Source organism: Drosophila subpulchrella, chromosome 2L, assembly GCF_014743375.2.
Source record: "Drosophila subpulchrella strain 33 F10 #4 breed RU33 chromosome 2L, RU_Dsub_v1.1 Primary Assembly, whole genome shotgun sequence".
Lineage (NCBI taxonomy): Eukaryota > Metazoa > Arthropoda > Insecta > Diptera > Drosophilidae > Drosophila > Drosophila subpulchrella.
The window spans coordinates 23,885,739-23,905,727 of NC_050610.1; the positions used below are offsets into that span (position 1 = coordinate 23,885,739).

At 41.0% G+C, this 19,989-nt stretch overlaps 6 protein-coding genes across 7 annotated transcripts; 2 read left to right on the forward strand and 4 right to left on the reverse strand.

The window, feature by feature from the left end:
• Window positions 1–85: 85 nt before the first annotated feature.
• On the forward strand, window positions 86–1,279 carry LOC119547556 (vitamin K-dependent protein C). The gene is made up of 4 exons (XM_037854456.1): window positions 86–278; window positions 340–391; window positions 450–610; window positions 795–1,279. The coding sequence occupies exons 1-4, from the start codon at window positions 86–88 to the stop codon at window positions 1,277–1,279; spliced, it is 891 nt and encodes a 296-aa protein (XP_037710384.1).
• A 5,188-nt stretch (window positions 1,280–6,467) lies between these two features.
• LOC119548116 (CLIP domain-containing serine protease B15-like) lies at window positions 6,468–7,811 on the reverse strand. Its single transcript, XM_037855212.1, has 4 exons — window positions 7,620–7,811; window positions 7,494–7,539; window positions 7,275–7,432; window positions 6,468–7,209 (listed from the first exon to the last, which is right to left on the reverse strand). Exons 1-4 carry the CDS (start codon window positions 7,801–7,803, stop codon window positions 6,698–6,700), a joined length of 900 nt encoding a protein of 299 aa, XP_037711140.1. The 5' UTR covers window positions 7,804–7,811; the 3' UTR covers window positions 6,468–6,697.
• A 1,631-nt stretch (window positions 7,812–9,442) lies between these two features.
• On the reverse strand, window positions 9,443–10,873 carry LOC119547358 (ATPase family AAA domain-containing protein 1-A). Its single transcript, XM_037854175.1, has one exon. The coding sequence runs from the start codon at window positions 10,859–10,861 to the stop codon at window positions 9,647–9,649; it is 1,215 nt and encodes a 404-aa protein (XP_037710103.1). The 5' UTR covers window positions 10,862–10,873; the 3' UTR covers window positions 9,443–9,646.
• A 2,106-nt stretch (window positions 10,874–12,979) lies between these two features.
• LOC119547463 (COP9 signalosome complex subunit 1) lies at window positions 12,980–14,830 on the reverse strand. 2 transcript variants are annotated; one of them, XM_037854349.1, is made up of 2 exons: window positions 14,816–14,830; window positions 12,980–14,193 (listed from the first exon to the last, which is right to left on the reverse strand). In XM_037854349.1, exon 2 carries the CDS (start codon window positions 14,178–14,180, stop codon window positions 13,026–13,028), a length of 1,155 nt encoding a protein of 384 aa, XP_037710277.1. In that variant the 5' UTR covers window positions 14,181–14,193; window positions 14,816–14,830; the 3' UTR covers window positions 12,980–13,025. The 2 variants fall into 2 exon arrangements, with proteins under 2 accessions (XP_037710277.1, XP_037710276.1); XM_037854348.1 differs by lacking the exon at window positions 14,816–14,830 and adding an exon at window positions 14,690–14,797.
• Window positions 14,831–14,932: 102 nt separating this feature from the next.
• Window positions 14,933–16,329, forward strand: LOC119546941 (phenoloxidase-activating factor 2-like). The gene is made up of 2 exons (XM_037853578.1): window positions 14,933–15,164; window positions 15,222–16,329. The coding sequence occupies exons 1-2, from the start codon at window positions 14,997–14,999 to the stop codon at window positions 16,035–16,037; spliced, it is 984 nt and encodes a 327-aa protein (XP_037709506.1). The 5' UTR covers window positions 14,933–14,996; the 3' UTR covers window positions 16,038–16,329.
• Window positions 16,330–17,618: 1,289 nt separating this feature from the next.
• Window positions 17,619–18,836, reverse strand: LOC119547357. Its single transcript, XM_037854174.1, has one exon. The coding sequence runs from the start codon at window positions 18,669–18,671 to the stop codon at window positions 17,895–17,897; it is 777 nt and encodes a 258-aa protein (XP_037710102.1). The 5' UTR covers window positions 18,672–18,836; the 3' UTR covers window positions 17,619–17,894.
• Window positions 18,837–19,989: the final 1,153 nt, after the last annotated feature.

The following is a 19,989-nucleotide window of genomic DNA, read 5'->3' on the forward strand; positions in this document are numbered from 1 at the left end:
GAATTCTCGGAATTAAATGCTTGATAAGCCTCAATGTCGACCTTATTAAATGGAGAACCTCAGTCGAACAATCTGCAGTAGCGCAATGAAGTCAGCTGTAATCGGAATCTCAGCACTGCTGATTATTCTTCCCATCCCGGGATTATCTCAATATCTCGACGGGGAGTGTGGAATTCCCCGAAATGGAAAGATTGCTAATAATATCTCGAGCCCATGGATGGCTTATCTACACACAATCGAATTGATATTCGTATGCGGGGGAACTCTTATCACTCAAAGTTCGACAATACGTAAAACTTCTTAATCTTACTTAATAATTTTTTAATTTTTTTATTACAGAATTAATATTAACCGCAGCGCATTGCGCAAAGGCCAATGAACAACTGCAAGTGTCTTCCGTAACCTGAAGATAGAATAACTTAATTTTAAACATTTGGTTTTATTTGCAGAGTAGCTCGCCTGGGAGAGTTTATAGAAGCAGACAATGAAAATGACACAATTCATTCGGAGCATCAAGTAAACCAAACGTTCGTTCATCCTTTCTACAACATAAAAACAAATGACAATGACATAGCCATACTTGGATTGGAAACGGACGTAGTGTATTCAGGTGAGTTGAATTGTATTTGTTTATCTCCTACAAATAAAGGATATGTTAAACTACCACCATTATCAGAAATATATAAGCCCCATTCTAGCAAATAATTATACAATGTTTTTCTATTTTTATTTAAATGCTTATTAGTAAATTATATTAATTTGACCACAGTAATATACTTTTTTTCTTTGTCTAGAAAACATCAGACCCATCTGCATTACTTGGTGGACCATTTGGAGAGGGTATATCAACCATATTCCGATTTTAACCGGTGCTAGATGGGGTTTGCCAATGATGAAAAATGAAAGCGATGCATTTAGAACTGTGGACATTCGGCGCCAACCCACCGAAATGTGCTCCACCGAAAATGGGACCAAAATTTCAAGCAGTCAGCTCTGCGCGGGAGATTCTGAATCAAAACTGTGCAACGTGGACTTTAGCAATCCTCTGGGAGCATTGATATCTTTCAGAAACCACACTCGTTTTGTTCTGATCGGCATAGCCACAACAAACCAAAGATGCAATAGGCCCAGTATTTACACTGATGTCCTGAGCCATATCGATTTTATCCTTCGGGTGTGGCGACAGTTTGGAAAAACTAATAAGCCACCTAACTCTCGGGATCCAAAAGTCATACTTGGAGAAACTGATACCAATTTGAGTTCGCATTCGAAAGATTAAATTTATAAATTTTCAGAAATGCGTTTTTTTTACAATTTATATCACTATTTTAATAAAAAGTTGTTTGTAAAACTAAAATATCGATTGCAACTTATGCATAGTTAATTTACGAAATTACGAAAATAACTTAGTTTGTATGGAATTACAAGTAAAAGCCTTAAAGTCATATGATATAATCGTCCACTTTCGTTAAAAAAATATTCATAAAATGGTTTAAAACAAAGGAAAACGAAATGGAGTGCAAAATGACGCGGGAACCCTAGAAGTAGGGCTTTTCACTCCACAAAAATGGAAAGCGTCCACTTGGATGGGCGTGGCGCTTAGAAAAGTAGAAAGGCCCCGAAACTTCCGGCAAATCCCGATTTTTGTTTGAACAATTAAAATGCCTGAATAGCCGAAGAGCCCGCCCACATGCCAACCGACAGCACATTAACTACAAATTACATTCACATTAGTGTTTCAGAATTTCGCAGCCTGCCCATCCGGTCGGTTCCTTAGTCCTTGGACCTGGCTCCTTGTTCCTGGTTCCTTGTTCCTTCGTCCGGCCTTCCATTGCCCGTCCTCTGGTGCTTTTCATTTCGTTGCCTCGCTTTTTTTAAACCAAACACCTAATAAATCAAAGCGGACTCGTGAGAGACCCCAGGAGTATGCTTGTTAAATGCTCGTAATAAATTAGCTGCCGCCTCCCGGACCGCAAAGTCCGGCCCCGCCCCAGAGGCTCCCCGCCCACCTGCCAGACATCCTGCCCCTTGATTATTGGCTTAGCTCATGGTCTGGCCAGTTTACAATTGCCTCCTTGCCATCCGATGCCCCCCAATTGAACTCAATCGATGCCATTCTTTCTCTACGCTCTGTGGCCCAGACTCATTCATTTTGCCTGCCATTTTTTCAGTTTGAGATTTTTTTGTGTTATTTTTAATGAAGTCAGCGCAAATTTTTACGCTGGGCTAGCAATTATTGGCAATGGCGGGAGATTCTGAGTTTTGAGATTGGGGAAAAGATTTCGCGCATTTGGCATTCGGCTTTATGCAATTCATTGTTAATTTCATTCTGTTTGAACTTTTCTTTGATTATTTTGGAGGGAAATGTTTAACATCAGCGTCGGTCATAAAACTATGTTGTATTTCTTATAAGTCTTTAAGTCTATGATTATTAAAATAATTTGTATAAGTGATAAACTCACTTAGGGAAATGTCTTATGTATAATTTTTTTTTTATATGATATCACTTACATTAGTTAGGATTGCACAATTTCAATAGGAGTCTCTATCGTACTCTTTCCTTTAGTAAAAGACTCATGTTGACTAAAATTAGTTCCCTTTGATACATATTTGCTTTCACGATTCAGTCCAATTTTTCTTGCTGAAGTACTGAAAGCATTGCAGCTGCACATGAGCACCTACGAACGTTTTTATGAGTTGCGCGTAAATGTTGCATAATTGTTTCATGTACACAATGTCACACGCACGCGACTAACGAAGCGCTCTATGATCGGCCCAAGAAGTCAAAGTTCACGGGGATGGGGGACAAGGGAGCAGGTGGGGCGAGTCAACGCTAATTAGAATGCCAGCGACAGGTAGACGGCACCAACGAGCAGAGATAGTCATCAGCAGCTTCCTACATCCTGCACACAGAGAAATCAGGAGTTATAAAGGTATATCCTTATTTAATAGAGAAAACTGTTCTTAAGGTCCTCCCAAATTGGGTCCCTACCAAAGAAGATCTCTCCGTAAGAGCCACACAATTATATAAACATTTTAGTTAAGTTGTTTAAGTGCTTAAAATAATCGCGTTTCAATGGTCCTTAATAAGGACAAGCAACAACTTTTTAAAATAAAAAATAAAACAATATAAGTATTTTTTGTGAGAAGGGGATAATACCTATTATTTTAGATTTCATTAAGTAAGTTTATTATTAAAATTCTAATTTCGTTAAATTGTAATTTGTAAGTTATTATTGTATCATTATTGTATTCGAAAATCAATTAAATAATCGAGTTATTTTTATTTAAAGATTTTTTAAAATGTTTTTTATTTGAAATTTTGTTTCCTGTGTTGAAAAATTTCCTGCCAGCCAGGCAAAGTTGATGAGAGGCTCCTTCTTGACTTCCAGCCTCCATCCCAAACTTCCTTTCCAGCATTTTATTTGAAGAACTTTGGTGCAGCAAAGTTCTTAAGCGTGCAGTGAAAAATGCAGCGTCAACGCCTCGAACGTCGACCGAAAGTTAAATGTATCTGAGTGCCGGGGAGGTTGCAAATGGAAATGGGGAGTGCATCACGCTAATTTCTGCAAACGCGTGGCAGGCTAAAATTAAAATGGCAACGCCAGAGATGCTTACTTTCGGAATCGGAGGCAAATATAAGGTGGCGTGCGCTGCAAGGTGAGCTACAAAATTTGTGCAAGCTGCTCCTTCGCTACTAATAAAAATGTTATGAATTTCAAATGCATACAATATGTGCATAACATCCCTGAATACACGAATAAGGGAATGCTTAAAATAAATACCCATTCCTTACCTTCTTTTTAAATTAATTTAAAATTTAATAATAAAGGGAAATGAGTAAATAATAAATATATTTTCTATTAAAGTCTGCGAAAGTTTCAAAATACTTTATTTTCATTTTAAGTACTTAATTTTATAAGTAAGCCACAAAACAGAAAACCTGCAAGAGTATATAAAATGAAATGCCCAAAAAGGCCAGGACTCGTTTATTATTCAAAGACCAAAAATAAGGGAATCCCTTATACATGCAGCAGTGAGAGGCTGAAGGGCTAAGCAATTTTTTTAATACATGCAGCAGACGTGGTCGCATGGTCACTTTGCAGTTGCATGCCGCACGCGTTCAGTTTCCCACTTCTGGCCACAACTGTTGCCCCAAGGAAGCCCAAGGAAAATCGCTCCAAATGAAAAATCACAGCGCCGTGCAGCGGTGTCTCATTCCGTGCGCTCCACTTCCGGTCTCCCCGCTTTCCCTTTCCCTTTCCCTTCCGCTTCCTGGCCCTCGGGTTCCGCCCGAGTTCACCACCCACTGGCCGGCGAGGTCCTAACATTTTTATTGTGTTCTGCTCGGTGTGGCAAAGTCATATTCATTCACATTCATTCATTCATTCACTTCTGACTTGCAACACATTTTTATATCTCCCCCTTTGGTGTTGCTCTTTTTTGTGCGGCGAGTGTGAATGGGTTTGTCTTGTTTTTATTTCGGTTTCTTAGATACACTTCTCAGGGTCGTATAATAAAAATCATAAATACCCTGAGGAAAGGTCAGGTATTTAATAACCATATCATTTAATAAAATGTGTGGTTTAAACTAAGACATTACTCTGAAACTATAATATTAAAATTGAAAGAGGAACTTAGATTTATTTTATGGAATAATATATATTCATAGAATATTTTTATGTGACTTTTTTAAAGAAAGTGGCTTATAGAGTCGACCTGCCTTTACTGCCTGGCATTTGGTTTGTATTTATTTTTTTTCATTTTCATTTCCTATTTTCACATTTTTACTTCTGTCTGTGCTTTGGCTTTTTGATGTGTCCCATTTTGTGTTTGGTGTGGTGTGTGCAGTTAAAAGATTTATAAATATGAATTTTATACATTGTGGCATGAAAAATGCAAATTTTAGAAATGGCCAAAGGAAATAGGAATGGTCATGGGCAAAAGCACAGTTTTTGCCATTTCCCTCAAAGGACTGAAGTCCCTACAATCCTGTGGACCCCTTTTCTCCGTTCATTCTGTCTCTCATTTTTTGTGTCCTTACAAAGGAGTTTTATAGTTTTTTCCACCATTTTTTCCAGTCACACAGATGCGTTTAATGACTGATACAACGAGTATTGTACCGAATGCAACAAATGGCCACAAGAACCACCAAAATGATACTCTTCTGCAGTGCCAAAAAGGTACAGTATATATTAAACAAGATTTGCTGCAGAAGAGGGTTTATATTAAAACGTTGGCAAAGCGAATAATATTTTAAAGTATTTGAGGACTTATAAAGGTTTAAACAAACTTCTAAGATTTATTTCGTTCCTAATACTAAAGCAATTCATATTTTATGTTATAGTTCAAGCTTTAAATTCTGTTAAGGGTATGGATAGGCCGTTTCAACGCTACGCGAAACAATTTCGTTTCATTACTAGATAATTAATTGCTATTTGTGCATGATTTTTTACAACCCACTCGCTGAATGAACTTGTCTGCTTTTTTTGTTGGGCAACGCCATAAATCAGTACACTTTTATGCAAAATTCCCGGAAATTTTATGGGCTAAAATTGGCAGTTTGCTGGCTGCCGAAGGACATTAATATTTATTAACATGCGGTGCATGATTAATGCATAATAATGAAATTAGTTAAAGCCTCGAGAACTGCCGGAATGCGGCGGCAAAAAATAGGATGTGCAATTTACAATTAAGGGTTTCAAGTTGGATTGTAAAGTGTAATTAATATCAAATGTCATCAATTATTCTAAGCCAGCACATTCTGTGGGGCCAGTGTGCTAGAAAGGGGGTGCGATAATTGACAGAGAAATCGCTATTTCCATTTAAATCAATTAAATTATGAATGCAACCAAAATAATTTAATGATGCACAGGGGTTCGGCTCCGCCCAGCCACTTGATGACAGCAATAAAATAAATTTTGTATTACGCAATTGCAGTTAATTATTAATTCAATAAACTTTTGCCCACTCACTTAAAAGTATTTCAAATAATTGTCATCAATGAGAGCTCGTGAGTGTGTCTGTTGGTGAAGCAAATTACATAAATTATGCAGTTTATCAACGGTTGGGCAAAGAAATTGTCATTTAAAGAGTGTGTTAATTGTCAAGTGGCTTGCGGAAGTGCACATTTTAATTGAAATAGCCAACTGAAGGACTTATGAGATTAATATATAAATAAAATGATGAGCCAAAAAAATGGGGAAATATTTTTACATACGTGAAACAAAATTCGATTGCCACATAAATTCTGCGGTGCATCGAAACTTGGCCTATTTTAACTGGTAAAATGCTATCTAATTTCCTGCCTTTGGAATCACTTAACATAGTGCCTCATTAAAATTTATCGACTGAGAGCTTCAAGTTTTATATGACTCTGAAACAGCATATAAATAAGTGGATTGTTGGCTGGTGAAATCCTTTCTCGTAAAGTTTCTCTTGGCTCAATTATGCCTTTCAGCAGACAGTTGTAGAAGGGCCACAGCTGGCTGGGATTTTATTACAGCGATTAACATAAAACCGTCTAGGAAAACGGCCGCAATATAATCGTAAATTTCAGCTACTATCAAATTAGCCTACTAATCAGTTCATCCTAGGAGAATATTTTGTTTTTAGCCAAAAATTAATCATATTATTTAAGATGCTTAAGTAATTTTGACAATCTCACTATTGTTAGGTAAATACCTAGAGGTTTATCTTAATATCTTAGTTGATCCAAATCCTCTCTTCTTGAACCCCAATCGAAATTCATTTTCGGTGCTATTGTCGTTGTCGTAAAGCTTGGGATTGATGGACTTTGATCTTGGCCGTAATACCGCCATACCCGGAGAATAAAATCTATGTGGCTTAGAACATCAGTGTAAATACTTGGCACACTGCACCTTTGATTCGTGGTGGCAATACCAACTTGGACAAATCTTAGCGAATTTTGGTGCAGAACCCATGCTCCCACAGGACTGCTGCAATCGGCGTTGCAAAGATTACTTTCTGAGTTTCCCGCGCAGAACTGATTGCTCGATAAAGTATATGTTAAGGTACCGATATGGTTGGGGCACATTTCCGGAGACTGCCGCCGGACTTCCATTATTTTGTGTCCACTGTCATTCTCATTTTCGGGCTTGCCCCTTACGGGACCCTTTAGTATCGGAATATTATCAATGTAGAATTTCCAAGAACGATCCCACACTATGCAAATGGGCCTAATGTTGTCTACGCGGAAAATAATTCAGTGTTAAGCATATCGTGTGAATATAACCAAGTGAAACCAAACTCACCTGTATATACCACACTTGTGGCCAGCTCGAGCACTGCTACATCGTTGGCATTTGCGTCTATATCGTAGAAGGGGTGTTTCCAGTATTCCCTTACCTCGTGCTCCACTGATGGGGTGTTTTCTTCAAGGGTTCCCCCAAACTCCCCAAGACGAGCTACTCTGCAAAGCGAATGAAATATTTTCACTCAAATCTTCCTCCATTTTTTTAAAGTTTACTTACAGTTCCGCGTTGGCCATTACGCAATGCGCTGCAGTCAGTATTAGTTCTGCAAAAATATTATAAAACATTGATTATTTACTGAAATTTGAACAAGAGCTGATATTATAAAAATAAATAAATACGAACTGTGAGTGATCAGAGTTCCTGCGCATACGAATACGTAATCAGTGGTGTGCAGAAAAGCAATCCAGGGACTCGATGAACTATTCGCTATATAGCCATTGGGATGAGTTCCACACTCGCCATCGAGAAATTGGTTTAGTACGGGAAAGGGAAAAACAAACAATAGGAGACTGATTAAGGCTAGCATTGCGAATGCTTTTGCTTCCAATTGGGAACTGTCGTTCGATCGGCCACAGCTCTCTGTTTAATATTAAATATAAAGTATATTAAAGCTTATCAAGCAAAAAAAAACGTTGAACCCGTGACGATCAATCTGAATTTTGTATGCCATTAAGATTTTATTTTACACCCTGGTAGAGGCCTTTTCTTATAAGTAGTTCCTTGTAAATTTTCTATCAGAAAAACGATCAAATTGCTAACGGGCTTAGCCCCTTTGAATTTCGGGAAATACATTGCGATTCGGGGAATTCGGGAAATGTGCTCCCAAGTTTACAGGCCGCCGACGGCAGTCAATTTTCTTGTTTACAATGGAGCACACACACACGTGGCTCCCTTCCATTTTCCCTCCCACTGCCACCCTCACACGCACACAATGACAAATAGCAAACAATTACAAGGGGGCGTGGCGGGGTTGTCTCCGCCCCCCTATCTCTGAGCGCCCAGCTCCCGTTGTTGTTGGTTTTTGGCCGCAATAAATACAATTTGCATGACAAAATAGCAAACAACGGCAGCTTTTGCCAGTGCATGTGTGCTGCATCCCTGTGCATGTGTGTGTGTGCGTCTGTATGTGTGGGTAAGTGTGTGGGGGCGGGTGATGAGGCGGGGGCGTGGCACGGAAGCGTCTGCAGGTTCACTCAGCCAAACAAAACTACACACAAAAACAATCAACTGCCCGTCCAATGCAACAACAATAGCAACCAATTGTAACGAAATCTTTGTTTCAAAGACCGAATCTTAAAGTACTCTTTAATAAATAAATAGTACATTTAAAGATAATAAATAACCAATACATTTTACATATATTACAAAATGGATTTTGAAAGATAAATGGAATTTAATTTAATTTTACTTAACTTTAACTTTAACGAAACTTTTATATTTTTACTATAAGGAAATAAGTTAAGTGATCCTTTAGTATTTAATCAACAAATTTTGATTTTAACTCTTCATACTTGTTTACAAAAAGAAATGGTAGATGAAAAAAATGAGTAGGTATGCAACAATGAACATTTCTACTTCATTATCAGAGACCATTTTTCATATACTCCATTTTTTAATTAAGTTCCATGCTGAATTTCAGATTTATACAAAAAATAAAAGACCATTCGCTAGGGTATACCAGAAGCAAACGAGGCGGAGGCTGAGGCCCGTAGTTAGGCTTCTGCCGCTTCTGTGAAACAACTTATGAATATTCAATTTTACATAAAAGATTTTTTGTTGTTGCTGTCGTAGCCGTTGTTATTTTGAGTTTTTGTTGCCACTGTGCTGCTGCTGCTGTTCTTTCATAGACTCTTCTGGTTGCAGTCTTTTTTTTGCAGATTTCTCGCTGTTCTTCATGGCTGAAAAAACTCTTGATGCCATGAAATGTGAAAAATATTGGTCAGGCCGACAGTGTGGGGCGTTACTAACTGGGTAGGATGGGCTATAGAGTGGGTGCTACCGTATAGAAATAGCCAGGATAATACCGAAGAAAATTAACTGGTGGCGAGAAATTGTATGAGATAAATAATATAATAAGACCATTATTTTGGATCCTTTTGTAACACCTATTAAAAATATTTGCTAGATTTAAAAAAGATTTATATTCATAATTTTACTAAAGTCGATAGATTTTCAAACCTTTGATTTATTTTCGAATATACCACAAAACACTTTAATCATCCGATTACGAAATTATCTTAAGAAAACAAGATAAAACTGCTAATTTGTTTCCTGTTTGGTTGATAAAGCGTGAACAGCTTTTATTTTCGGGACTCAGAACGATATTATGGCCCCTTTTCATCAAGGATTTAAAATTTCCATCAAGGACATCAATCCAGTTCCAGATCCTTTTCGACGAAGGCGTTGTGCGCCTCAAACTTGGACACCTTCATGACGGTCAGCGACTTGAGCAGGTCATCCATGTGGATCTCCAGTTGCTGGGAGTCCTGTAGGCTCTGATCCTTGCACTCGAAATCCCACTGGAACTCCCCCTCGCCGGCGCCCTCGCCCATATTTAGATTTTCGCGCATAAAAAGTCGCATGCGGTACATGGAGGCGTGGCGACACAACTCACGCAGATCGGATCCCGAAAATCCCGGGGTCAATCGGGCCAGTTCCTTGAGGTTTACCGAGGGGTTCAGCTGCTCGCTCTGCAGGATCAGCCGAAGGATGGCCTGTCGCTGGCTGTCATGCGGCACTCCGATGTGAAATTGAGCTGGCATTCGGCGGAGGATGGCCTTGTCCAGATCCTGTGGCCTATTGGTGGCGCCCAGGACAAGGACACAAACGTTGGCACTGCTCATCAGGCCATCCCACTGCAGCATGAACTGGGTCTTCATCATGGCGGTGGCCTCGTGATCGCCACTGCCGCGCATCCTCAAAAAGGATTCGATTTCGTCAATGAAAATGATGCAGGGCTGGATCTTCTGGGCCAGGGTGAAGACGGCAGTGGCCAGCTTCTGGCTTTCGCCATACCACTTGTCTGTGAGGACGGCCACATCCAGGTTGATGAACCGCATCCCGGCATCCTTGGCAATGGCCTTGGCTATGAGGGTCTTGCCACATCCTGGAGGTCCATGGAGAAGGACTCCCTTGGGAGCCCGCCAGAGTTGAGATCGTCGGAAGAGTTCACGATGGCGAACTGGCAGCACCACTGTCTCCCTGAGTTCCTGGATAACCCCATCCAATCCAGCTATGTCCGCCCAACTGACATCGATGTCCTCCGGGGTCACCAGATGTGAGGCGATCACCACCTCGTGCTCGTTGAAGTCCCGGGTGCGGAACTTCTGGGCCGCCGAGGAGTTCAGCTTCCGCAACTGCTGCTCCGCCACCTGTTTGGCCTTCTTGCGCATCTTGCTATTGGGATCCAGGGCACCCAGCATCCACTTGGCACTGTAGTAGGTAATCGCAGTCACCGCGCACACGCGCACCACCATGGCCAGGATGTGGCCACGCGTTCCACCGTCTGGCGAGTCCATTTTCCACACTCCAATTTGTAGCGGCAGTCCAATATCGGATAAAAATGTCAAATCTAAAATACCCATTGGCAAGGAAATGAGGGGCTCCTGCGATCTACCAAATATAAATCTTCGGTCTTTCAGGCTTAGAGCAGTTTTAAACTAGGTTGCATAAGATCATTTGAGTCTTAACTTAAATGCCTAGAAACTATTTAGAATGATGGGTGGGCTAAAGCACTTTTTAACTTATTTATATAACATGTTTTATGTTAGTTACGAATACTAATTGTCTTATTAAAAGTCAAAAATCGTTGTCGGCCGTATATCGTAAATCCGTAATGTACAATTTTTGACCACTGTGGATGGCCCAGCTGCGTTTTAATTTCTGCTTAACTTTTCCTGGCTGCCACTGTTCCTGCTGCAGGATTTTGACGCTAACCTGTAAGAAACGCTGGCAAATAAAACTGAAAGGCAGTGAATGGAAGGCGGAGAAGAATGTTTTCTAGTTTAGTATTTTTTAGCGGAAGTCAATGTAACAAAAGATAAACTTGTCCAGCCAGCTGCTGTTCCTTGTTCCTTGTATCTGAGCTGCGAGGCTGCCTCGCAGTTCCGTCGGAGTCCTGTTGAATTGGAGGCGGCAGGAGCCGAGGACGAAAGGCCAAGGCGCAGGACGGCCAGAAGTATTAACTAAACACTGCAGCAATTTATCTGCGAACCCCTTTACCACCCAATTTTCCCCACCCACGTAGGTCAGATCTGTGCTTTGTCTTAAAGTTTTTTCCGAAACTCCCCGTTCCCTCTTTAGGAAATCGCTGTGCACTGTGTTGTTTTGAGCTTCCTTCCGCATTACAAAAGAATTACTCAACACAATGTCTGGCTGAAGTTTTTCACTGCTGCGAAATGGAGGAAGATCAGCCCCGACCCCTTCTGCATCGTTTTCCTCCAATAGTTTTCAGTTCAGGTGTCTCTGCTGCCCCGAAAATTGGTATTTCACAAGGTCTTGTTTGCTTTTTAATCCAGCATTTTCACTTTTGTGAGTGCTAATCAAAAATTTAACATAATTTCTACCTTAAACCAGTGTACATTAGGGAAAAAGTTATGAAAAACTGCATGACAATAGGACTAATTTTTTTTGGTTTTCAAATAAATTGAAAAGGTTGGTTATTTCAAATGTAAGAAATTTATAAAAAAATGCACAATATATGTATATACTTATGCATACAAATAGTAGTAAATTTTATTCTTTTACCATAAAATAAAATATTTATTTACTGAGTTGTGAAAAATATATTAAACAAAGACAACAAACCAATTAAATTAATATTCCATGCAATACCTAAAAAAACCTTATCTCAAACAGCGAGATGGGCTATCGCTTCGGAGCCCTCAAAACTGATCTGCTCTTGACCTTTGGCCACTTAACTGAATTTTCCAGACTTGGGCGCAGCTTTTCAATGGAAATCACCTTTATCCGTAAGTGGGAGGATGCTAAGATGCGCTACGGGGGTGATGGTCCAAGGAGCATTATATCATACCACCCCCTTGGGCGCCATTATGGATGCAATTTCAGTGCGCACTTTGTGCTACATCTTTAAGCTCGTTAGCGTGCCGGGAACCTTTATGTTGCACAAACGGGCCAACTTCTTCCACTGTCTATGCGCCTTTCACTGAGCTACTTTTGAAGAGTTCATAAAAATCACTTCAACTGTGCAATATTTCAGGATTTCACTGCTCCTCAGTACCTTTCACTATCCGCTGGGTTTCGTCATCCTTCGTCCTTTGCCAAATTCTTTCTTCTTAGCGAGATTTGAAGTTTGCTCGTTCGTTCTACTGAACATACGAAAAATTTAATTATATTTGTTGTTGTTGTTGCTGTGCCTATATTGTTAAGGAAACTGAAGACGCTTTTACTGAAAAACTTTTTAAGGATTTAGCAAAAATGTGACAAGAAGTGCAATTGTGAACTATTTGTTTAACATTTCTGCACATTGTTTTCTAGGGCTTACTTGAAGTTACCTTTAGGAAATAATGGAAAAATATTCAAACAGCTTAAGAATCAAGTCAAAAATGTATAGATTGGCAAGAGTTCGAATGCCTTAACTGAAAGTAATCGGTTCAAGCTTTACAAATATTATTTTTTAGCAATGGCCTTCACGACTTAACATAAGCTTATTATTCAAGATAAATACATGAACCTTCATTAGCTAAATGGAATCAAGCTTTATAATTATTATTTTTTAAACAATAGCTTTTACGACGATTTATGTCTTTTTTTTACAATATCAGTCATTGTTTTCCTGTCTCTTTTCTTAAGCAGTCTGCCCATGATCATCTCGTAAAGGGTGTTGACATGTGGATAGAGATAGACATCCAGCCTGACATGATCTTCGATTTCGCGCAATAGAGCCGCACAAGTTTCGAGCTGACCCTCGCAGAACTTCGCCAAGATGTTCCACATTTTTGGTGAAAGTTGGAAAAAAGGACTAAACGATTCTGAATTGATGGCACGGAGCTGCAAATTCTCCCTGTCGAAAGTGGCCAGGGCGCACAGTCCCGCATAGAAGGAGACATCTTCGGGAGCTACGATTCTATCGTAATCGTATCGCCCAAAGGGGGTGCTCAGAAAGTTATCGGCTGCAGATTTGTAAATCTTGAGGCCCATGTTGGCCAGACCGGCGGCGCAGCTCAGACGAGCCGGAACCTCCTGGGCGAGATACTCGAACCCAAAGGCATACTGCTTGGCCTCATCGACGTAGGTCAAAACGTGCCACCAGTTCTGCATATAAATGGAGACCCTGATTAGGTTGCGGAACATATTGATCACATTGTCGCTGCTGGTGCAGTAGGGCCTGGCTCTAGCGTAAAATTTGACTGCCATCTGAAGATTGCCGCTCTTCTCGTAATGATCCCCTATCTCCTCCAGAACCCTTCGCACATAGGCGCTTCCCGAGTTGGATTTCTTGAAATTCAGCTCCGCATCCAGTTCCTGGAGCATCAGAGTGGCTTCCATGGTGTTGTCCTCCACCCAGTAGGAATCGTAGGGCACCACGATCCTTCCCCTACCACTTGAAGTACTTGCCTCATTGGCATCAGGGGATTGACTTGTTCCATTCTCCTCGACCTGCTTCAGGGACTTCCTGCTCACCTCAGCGCAGAGCGTCTTGTAGAGCTCATCGTACAACTTCACATTGTAGGTGGTCTTCACGTGGTTGATGGCCAATTCGAGGGCGGGAACACTTAGTTGCGGACACACCTGGGCAATGAACTTCAAGCGTATAAGACGGGGAATATCCGTATACCGATCGGCGTAGCTGGGCAGGTGCAACGTACTCCCATCCACCTTCGTCTCGTCCTTATCCATGGAACAAGATAATGTGTCAAAGATCGTATCAGGAGGGGCGGGCATTCCCAGTTTACAACTGGAACCAGAAAAATTTTAGCTGACAGTACCTAAAGATTTGTGATTGTAAGAAAATAGTGTTCTAAGATGGCCGCTACATAGAAAGATGATTACAAGGTATAATAACATTTAAAAAATTCTTTATGTCCAACGAGAACGATAAGTTTCTTTTTTCGCGTTAAAAACTTTATTACTCCAGGTTATTTTAATTTTTATACCATTGCAGAGAAAGAAGTTTCCGACCCGTTTAAGCATATATATTCTTGATCATAATCACTTGACGAGTCGATCTACTCATGCCTTTTACTGTACGAGTAACGGGTATAATTAATATTGGCTATGTGATTTTTTTGGAAATACCGAAAGACTATTGCTGATAAGAAGTACTATATTCGATTGGTAAACAAATAACTCATACAGATATGTACTTAAAATGTTCCATCATATTACGTAACCAGGTGCCATAATGCGGTAGAATAATTTGGATTTGGAAATCACATATATTTCTGTCATACCTTAGAGCCGATTTTAAATATCATTCTCATCTGATCTTTGGCTTTGGTAAAACCGTGTGTGATGGATTCTTAGTGATTTGCCATTCGAAAAATTAACATAAAATTCAGAAAACGAATCTGTCTTACCGAACAATTTAACTTAATGTCAGCTTCCTCCGGCAGATAACAAACCAAACCTTGATCTTTCTGTCATCAGACGAATATAGCACAGCCTTATCTACTCCAAGAACAACGATCTCGCTTGCTTCCCTAATGTATGGCTGCAGTTTAGGAGCAGACATCAGTTTATTAAATAACAGCGAGCAGAATGGTTCGACTTTCAATATTGTGTTTGCTTTTGGGGCTCTACAGAGTCCAGTCTCTTTTTTGTGGTGACTTCCCCGAGAATGAGTGTGTGGAGCGAAACTTATGTAGGATTCAATCTGGCCACGAAGGATGTTCTGCAGCCGAGACCTGCTGTCCGACAAAGGATGTGGTAATGGCAGTCTACGACCAGTAAATGGGTATTGTTAACAATCAGTTGCCTTTGCAGCTACGATTTCCGGTCCCGGGCGTCCCCGCCTGTGGCTACGCAAACCGTGACAGCCTGACCTTGAACATCGCCGAGGAGGACACCGCCGAGGCGGAACTGCCTTGGATGGTGCTACTGCTAGATGCTCGAAACGACCAAGCGGTCGGCGGTGGCTCCCTGATCAAACCGGATGTGGTGCTCTCAGCCACCACCGCGACCAGAAATCTCCTCGAGAGCCAGCTTATTGTGCGGGCTGGCGAATGGGATCTTAGTTCCGACACCGAGATGGGAAAACATGAGGATGTGGCCATCAGGAAGATCGTGCGTCACCCGGACTTTCAATTGAATTCAGGAGCCAACAACGTGGCTCTTTTGTTCCTCGAAAGACCACTTCAACGAACCCGACATATAAATCTCATCTGCCTGCCGTCGCCGAATCGGCAGTTTACCCGGAATCGCTGCATTGTCAGTGGCTGGGATAAGAAGAACATCAACGATGTCAGTCACGCGAGTCTTATGAAGAAGATCGAGGTACCGTTGGTGGACAATTTTACGTGCGAGCAGAAGCTTCGACAGCTCTATTCGGCATCCTTCAATCTTCATGACAGCCTCATCTGCGCCGGCGGAGAGACTGGCAAGGATACGTGCAAGGTCGGCGGGGGATCCCCACTAGTCTGTTCGCACCAAAGCGATCCCAATCGTTACGAGCAAGTCGGCATCGTGAACTTCGGAGCCGAATGCGGAGAGGCAATTCCCACAGTCTACACTGATGTTTCCAAAATGCGACCCTGGATTTTCCAACAGATCCTTGAGAACTTACTCGGTTCTCAAGAGTAATGTTAAATTGGTAACTTATATTACTTATGTTACGTGGCCGCAATCCGAATCAGTGAGGTGGCGGTCATAAATTGCTTTTGCAATAAGGAGAACACAATGAAATTTGACAAGATGCCGTAAATATGACTATAAAAGATGTTTAGAAAATTTTCCATCAGATTCCCGTTACTCAGCTAAACAACTTTCAAATAATTATACCATCGAGTAGAGGCGGAGTAATATAGATGCTTACATTTGTAAATCCTTTTTAAGCAATTAAAAGCGAAATAAAATAAAATGAATTTTAAATTTATATATTTCAAATGTGGGCGCCACAGTTTTGGTCTGTTTGTGGGCGTTAGAGTGGGCATGGCACCGTGCTGAAATATACATGCGTAATGTAAACTATTTAGCTTTTATAGTTTCCGAGATCATCGCGTTCACGCGGACAGACGAACATGGCTAGATCAATTCGGCTTATGAACATGGTCAAGAATATAGATTCTTCTTGGAGCCTTCAAAGTAGGAAAGCTCTGTATATATTGCTCCCTTAGGAACGACCTGCGAGGGTATAAAAACTTTGGCCTGCCGATGCAAGCTTTCCTTCTTGTTCGATTTTAAATTTATCCAGATAAAAATTAAATAGTCTTCCCGAAATTTTATCAATGTCGTTGGCTATTAAATTTACCGAATTAATATATTCCCACCATCCATTGAAATTTTATTTTGCATTTTCGTTTTTTTCCAGACTTAGCCATCCAGTTATTTTGTAGATGGCAACCAAACCTTTTTGGCCGGCTAAAGAAAGCGGCTAAGAGCCAAATCAATTCAAAGCTTTCGCACGATTTTCCTCCTGTTCGGTTTTGGCCATTTTGCATTTGCGTGAGGAAGAGGAAGCGAAAGACCAACGACCAGGCCAATAAATTCAGCCAAAAGCGACGCATCAATAAACCGTTAACTAGCGGTAACAATTTCTTATATACGTATGTACGATTCGATTCCCTGCCTTTCGATTTACTGATTTATGGCTCTCTGATGTCTGCGATTTCTCAAGTTCTGGTAATTTGATTTTTGCATATTCCCCTCACCACTCCAGCCAACCCTCGTTTGATCCCTTTCAATGCCTTTTGCCAATTTGATTTGTATCTGTATAATGGAATTTGGTTATTTCCCGGGAATTGTGAACATTTCGTCGTACAATCTGCAGATACAGATTCGCGTTCGGTTCGGGCTGTTGCATATTGCATTTTTGCGACCATGTCTGGCCAGCCGGCTACCAAATGGCATTCAAATATTCATGCTAACTTTCACCTTCAAGTCGGATAGATATTACACATTTTATAATAATCTTGGTTGTCCAGCTCAACGAGAATATAATCTGCTTTACTATTGATTGTTCAGATAGCTAACGAATATGTCACATACAGCTGACTCTGCTTTTATATACTGAAAACTTGAGAAATCATTTTGGTCAACGACACATATTACTTATTACCCTTCAAAATACAAAAAATTACAGAAATTACAATTTTTAAAAATAGCAATTTAATACAAATATGCTTATATATGTAAGGAAAGAAGGATCGCTCAATACTCGTAATCTTTTTAATTTAAAAATTGTTTTTTTTTTAATAATTTCTTACAGTTTTTATATGTTTTTAATACGAGTATAACGAAACATCATTTTTGAATAGAATTACCAAAGTGCTCCAAAAAAAGCAAGCTGGCTAGAGCTTTTTAGTGAATTTTTAGATGCGGTAGGCGTTGGTAAAACAAAAATTTTGGTTAGTCCTAATTTGGTAAAAGCAGACAGCCGATGAGGGATTGCTCCGTCCTCCGGCGTCCAGGAATTTTTAAAAACCAATAGGCGATCATTGATCAGCCATTCCGGCGGCGATAGTGCCGCCACATCTCGCAGATGGCCGGCTTGAGCAGGCAGTTGCACTCGATGGGTCGGGCATCGGGGAAGGGATCCCGCTTGCACTCGGAGAAACTGGGATACTTGGTCTTACGACGGCTGCCACATCTTCGGAATGGTCGACGGCATATGGCCGGATTGCGGGCGGCCACACAGCAGTTGGGCATCTTGAATCGCGGACACTTCGTGGGCTTCATCAAGGTGCAGGGTTCCGTAAGATGGAGTTCAAGTTTTCCCAGGACACACAGATCCTCGGGGCACTTGGCCTTGAGTGATGTCCTCTTGCGCCGCGGCATTGGAGGCGCTATTGGCACACAGTGGGCCTTTCGTTTGCGCCGCTTGACTATGCACTCGAACCAGGTGCGGGGATACCTCCTTTTGGCCATGTCCTGCGGCTTGTAGTGGGTGAGGTCCATAGGCAGCATCTCGGTGGCACAGGGATCGGCCAAACACTGTTTGCGGGCATCCACGAAGGCGTGCACATTGAACTCGGGGTCCGAACGGCATTTGTACTCGGTGCGGCGCATCGACTGCCAGCAGGCATCGTAAACCTTGGACCTGTCCTTTTTCTCCATGGGCTTTAGGTCCTTGCGCTCCGAGAACTTGGGATAGCCATCCTCCGAGTGCAAACTGCCCTCCGAGCTGAACTGACGACAGGTTGACGAGAGCAAGAGACTTGAAACTTGCTTTTGCAGCACGTTCGAGATTGAGTTCAGCGTAAAACTCCTTGCCAGCATGGTAATTTTGATTTATTTCGATAAGAAACTAAATAATTTTGAGTTAAAAAAGGGTAAAAGGCCGAGAGAACACTTTGTCTTGAAATTTGGCAAGAATACTACTGACCGCACCGCATTTTTCGTTTTAGACGTGTTCCCTTTGGAGCTGTTGGCAAGACTGAGGAAAAAGCAGTCCTACTAGGGGCAAACCACTGACACTTGGACTGAAAGAAATCTCATGGGTGTATCGAAGTTTTTTACTTTCCTTGGTGGCAAGATCTTAGAGGGTTATCATACAATGGCAATTCTAGTGATAATTTGGTTTGTTTTATACTTAATATTTATTGTATTATGCATCTTATCTAGCCCTAGTGAATAATGGTAACCTTAATTTTAAACACCCTTATAAGGCCTCTTGATACAATGAATAGTCAACTCCACTTATGTATTGCTTTAGTCCTAACACTTTATAAGTCCTTTTAACTCTTTTAACTATCTTATAGGTAAGGAAATGTATTATTGTTACTATACTTTGCATTATAGTTCTTGCGTATCCCTAAAAATGCTAAATTAAAGACTTTATCTTGAGTTTCAACACCTTTGCAAGTCCTTCGACTCATTTTGTTATCTTATACATTTTATAATTTTTTTCACTGTTGATTTTATTTTCTTTAATCTCATCCATTGATGGTGATTTGATAAACTATTTTTCTTACATCGAAATATAGTTCTTTAGTAAGTAAAAATCACCGGTAGCATAACAAATCGGGTTCTTTAAATGAAAATAGAAAAAAGTTGGATTGTAAAGCATACTCTGGACCAAGGGCCGACATGCCACGCCCCGTTAATTTCCACTTCCCACCGTCACACACTCGCCCACTTGACCGCTAATCGAGCGCCGAGGCTTTGCGCCTAGATTGCAATTAAAATCGATTTTCTACTTTGATCGGCGCTCTTTGATTGCCAAAGCTGCCCCGCCCACAGTCCGCAGCTACGCCCACCCATCCGCCTGCGTTTGACGTCTATTGTGTCGATTTGTGTCTGTCAACGTCTGGGGCTCCAACAGCCATCAGCCCTTTGAACAAATTTTAATGAAATTAGAAATTTGTACGCACCGACGAAAAACTGAAAACGATGCCAACGTTTTCTGGGGCACACACTCTCCCGTCCTCTCGATTACTCGCCAACTGTGAGGCATTTTTGACTTTGATTGCCGAGCCCAGGAAATAGCGAAAATCCCATCTTTCCATCTTTCAGGCACCAATCTGGTTGGCTCGGATACTTGGACACAAGCGCGTTTGCAACTTTCAATCAAAAGTCATTGTCCAACGGGCAGTTC